The sequence below is a fragment of the Mus pahari genome, chromosome 1 (assembly GCF_900095145.1).
Source record: "Mus pahari chromosome 1, PAHARI_EIJ_v1.1, whole genome shotgun sequence".
NCBI lineage: Eukaryota > Metazoa > Chordata > Mammalia > Rodentia > Muridae > Mus > Mus pahari.
In genome coordinates this window covers 52,256,859-52,261,305 of record NC_034590.1, presented here as the reverse complement: position 1 = coordinate 52,261,305, position 4,447 = coordinate 52,256,859, and the positions used below count along the sequence as shown (strand labels likewise).

General features: G+C 49.3%; 1 protein-coding gene across 1 annotated transcript in view; it reads left to right on the top strand.

Annotated features, from left to right (window-relative positions):
• Iqgap1 (IQ motif containing GTPase activating protein 1) overlaps positions 1 to 4,447 on the top strand; it is a 93,280-nt gene that overhangs the window by 72,064 nt on the left and 16,769 nt on the right. Inside the window, exons 27-30 of the mRNA XM_021214354.1 lie at positions 1,026 to 1,166; positions 1,255 to 1,339; positions 2,385 to 2,617; positions 3,255 to 3,387. Coding sequence (XP_021070013.1) covers positions 1,026 to 1,166; positions 1,255 to 1,339; positions 2,385 to 2,617; positions 3,255 to 3,387 — 592 coding nt within the window. The remainder of the gene's footprint in view (positions 1 to 1,025; positions 1,167 to 1,254; positions 1,340 to 2,384; positions 2,618 to 3,254; positions 3,388 to 4,447) is intronic.

Genomic DNA, 4,447 nt, shown 5'->3' with positions numbered 1-4,447 from the left:
GTCAGAGGAAGATGAGGGAGCCTGTGGAGGTCAGAGAGGAAGATGAGGGAGCCCGTGGAGGTCAGAGGAAGATGAGGGAGCCTGTGGAGGTCAGAGAGGAAGATGAGGGAGCCTGTGGAGGTCAGAGGAAGACGAGGGAGCCTGTGGAGGTCAGAGGAAGATGAGGGAGCCCGTGGAGGTCAGAAGAAGACGAGGGAGCCCATGGAGGTCAGAGGAAGAAGAGGGAGCCCGTGGAGGTCAGAGAGGCATATGAGGGAGCCCGTGGAGGTCAGAGGAAGATGAGGGAGCCCGTGAAGGTCAGAGGATTCCTTTGTGAAGTTGGTTCTCTGTCCACGTTTCTGTGGGTTCTGGGCATGAAACTCAAGTTTCCAGGCTTGCGTAGCAGCACCTTCACCTATGAGGCATCTCAGTGCCCCAGAACTTTTACCTTTCAATGGCTACTGTGGCTTCTAAGCAAGTCCAGACTTAGTGCATATAGGATCCTCCAGGGCCTGATCTTTGTTAGCCTTTTCACTCCTGTTTCTCTTCCTTCTGTTCCTCCTTTGTATATAACACCGCACCTACCCCGGAAGACCCTTCGCCTCTGTTCTCTTGGGCTGGGATATCTGTCCTTAGGGTTGGGTGCCTTCCTTTCTTTCTCCAGGCTGAGTAGAGGCTCCTCCTCTGACCTGCAGCAGTTCTGATCAGCTCACTGTTTATAAGCATTGCTGGGGGTTAACCTGAGGTCATGGGTATGCCAGGCCAATGCTAACCTGTAGCCTGTATAGTATGTTGATGATTACCTGCTCATAGCCTCTGCTGCTGTGAGAGACTCTGGAGAAGGTATGATGGATCCCATATGTTTTGTTACTAAGTGCTTATCAGGGTGTGACACATGATACAAAACATTCAGGTCACAGCTTGTGCACAGGAGCCTAAGTTAGCTAAACTTCCTGGATCCTCCTATTTATAAAAGACAAGTTACTGCCTCGAACTATTCCTGGGGGTTGGTCTAACATTGCTGGTGGTCATTTCTGTTTTCTCAGTAAACTGCCCTATGATGTGACCCCTGAACAAGCCTTGTCTCATGAAGAAGTGAAGACGAGGTTAGACAACTCCATCAGGAACATGAGGGCCGTGACAGACAAGTTCCTCTCAGCCATCGTCAGCTCTGTGGACAAAATCCCGTGAGTACCGTCAGTTGTGACCCCAAATAAAGCCTGGTTGGTGACCTACTCTGTGGCCTGACCTCGCTCCATTTTGTCTGTCCCACAGTTATGGGATGCGCTTCATTGCCAAAGTGCTGAAGGATTCGCTGCATGAGAAGTTCCCTGATGCTGGTGAGGACGAGCTGCTGAAGGTAAGAATCTGAGAGCTGGTGGGTTCCTGCCCCTCGGCTGTCAGATGCCCAATGAGCACAGACCAGCTGGAAGTGCCTGAGTGTCCTCGACTGTGAGCCTCCCAAGCAGCTGTAACTAGAAGACAGTGCCTTCTAAGCAGATAGTTTCTATTCATCTTTAAAGGCACTGTGTACACTAAGTACAGAAGTGGGAAGTTTTCCTGAGTCCTCTTTTCTCTGGAGCATTGCTCCCTCTCCTGGTGGCCAGGTGAATAGCAGCAAGCACAGCGCTCTGCTGCGGTTTCCCTGCTAACTCTTCCTACTTGGCTGTACGCCCTTCTACTTGTATTTTTACCTTTAAATCTGAACACTTCTTTCTTCTCTCTCCTAGTTCTGTGCTTTCCTACAGTGAGGCCTCGATTCTAGACTTTCTGTCCAGGTGAATTCATTTTATTTCTTTTTTCTGGAACTCTAGGGGAGATTCCATGATTGTCCTTGCTTTCCCCTGTGGAAGACATGTGTGCTGAGTGAATCTCATTTCACAGGCATGGCATGAACGTGGCCTTTGCAGTCTGTGGCATGTGGGCCACGGGGGTTAAACAGATAGACATGAGCTCATTTAAAAACTTACTTTCGCTATGCTCCATGGTGTCCTAAAAACCCACCTCCAAACCCCACAAAGGTGGTTGATATCAGCCTGAGCTGCTGCCGTAACATACAAACTGAAGGTGTCCTGAAGTGTTGGATCACACACCTTATAATGCTACTTACATGTTCTAAATCTGTCCCTTTATTCATCTCTGGTGCTAGTTTTCAGTTCTCTTTCCCCCTACACACGTCCCCCAGTTTACTTGGAGTTTTAGGTCTTGAGGTATATATGTGCATGTGTGCATGTTGTGTGTGAGGTATATATGTGCATGTGTGCATGTTGTGTGTGCTCTTCGTTTACCTTCCTCACAGGACTACATCTTCTCATTTTCATTGCTATCGAAGCCACGTGGCTTCCTCAGTGGGCTGGTCTTTAAGGCCCAGTGGGCTGGTCTTTAAGGCCGTGCTTCTATTTCAGATTATCGGTAACTTGCTTTACTACCGATACATGAACCCAGCCATCGTCGCTCCCGATGCCTTCGACATCATTGACCTGTCAGCAGGGGGCCAGCTCACCACAGACCAGCGCAGAAACCTGGGCTCCATTGCAAAGATGCTCCAGCATGCAGCGTCCAACAAGATGTTTCTGGGCGATAATGCCCACTTAAGCATCATTAATGAGTATCTCTCGCAGTCCTACCAGAAATTCAGGTAAGAGACAGAGGAGACAACTTAAAGGTCTGTGGGTGTGGGTGTGTTGTGGAAAGGCAAGGCTAACCTTCTCCCCCCCCCACACTTTCCCAGCTCCTGAGTTGCAGGATGTGAGTGTGTGTGTGTGAGTGTGAGTGTGTGCATGTGTGTGAGTGTGCATGTGAGTGTGTGTGAGTGTGCATGTGTGTGTGTGTGCATGTGTGTGTGTGTGTGTGTGTGTGTACGGCTCAATGGCTCCAGAAATGGCTGCGTGCATCAAGAAGATTCTCATATGAAATAGATAGCAGTTTTTGATATAAAAGGAGTGTCTATGCATTAAGCCCGTGCTTTTGATATTTGGAAATTAACACTTACATTTGAATGCAGTGCCTGGAGCAGTTCCTTAGAGCTGAAGCGCACAGGTGTGTGGGGGCCATTTGAAGTTGTGCTTGAGTGCTTGTTGTGGGTGGAAACAGAGCTGGCAAGAGAATTGTCTCAGAATCCCCAGGCTGCCGGGCAGGAATTGGGCAGCAAACACGTGGCCACTTTTCTAGACTCCCACTGTCGTGGCTGGTTTGTCTGAACACAGCACTGGAGGGGTCTGTGTGCCCTTTCCTCCGCTGCCCTGACAGTACCACCTGCTGGTATTTACTTTCAGACGGTTTTTCCAAATGGCTTGCGACGTCCCCGAGCTGCAGGATAAATTTAACGTGGACGAGTACTCTGACCTAGTCACCCTCACCAAGCCGGTTATCTACATCTCCATTGGCGAAATCATCAACACCCACACTGTAAGTGCTTGCCCTTAATTGCTTAGCTGCAGCCCTCTGCCCTTAATGACGCCCTGGCCCCTGGCTCCTCTCTGATGGACGGCCAGGCAGCTCGCTTTGCTGTGATCGGAACTGACACCACAGCACCTTGGCTTTTTCTCTTCCTTTGCTCTGCTGCTCTTTGGTGGTGCTGTGACTCAAATCCAGGGCCTACTGTGCACTAAGTGCTCTGCCCTTGAGCTATACCCCAGCCCTGCTTCATACTCAAAATATCTACTGCTCTGCAAATTACTCCTAAGCCTGCTGCCTTAGTGTCATCCACAGTGACACTGAGAAGTGATGCTTGCCAGCCCTGTGACAGGTATCCTGACCCACAGTCCCTAGGACTGGACTCCCAAAGTGCATTGTGAGCACAGACATAGTGGCTTGGTGAAATGCTCTCTCTGTACCAGCCTTACCCCTCACACGACCTAGAGCACCAGCTCCTACCGCTCTGCCTGTGGATTTTTCTTTTGGAAGCTCTCTGTATAGAATTTTTAAACACAGTTTCCTTTTCCCTTTGGGGACCTGTGGATCAAGAATTACATATATGATGATGTATGTAAATGTTTGATGGCCTTTCATGTCCTGTCCACTCTGAAGACATTACCTGGGATCATAGCATGCATGGGGCTTTGTTTAGTGGCAGGAAAATAATGGCAGTGTGGCTTTGGGTGCTTTTTCTGAATAAGAAGATGCTGCATGTTGGCAGAGTTTAAAACCCAGCACTGGGAAAAAAACCAAACAGCTAGCCAAAGCGACCTATGTCCCTGGGACACTGAGAAAATCTCAGTACATCACTGAGCAATTCAGTATAGTTGAATTGGTGCTTGCCGGGTGCAGTGATGAGTTTAGTCTGAGTCCCATGTTTTCTTACTTGGGGAGCATTGGATCTTTTTTTGACCAGACCAGGAGTTTTATGACATATGCGGTTCTATGAAGCCCAGTGTGCTACGCAGTGGCCCACACTGTTACTAGGTTCTGTGAAGCCCAGCGTGCTGCGCAGTGGCCCACACTGTTACTAGGTTCTGTGAAGCCCAGC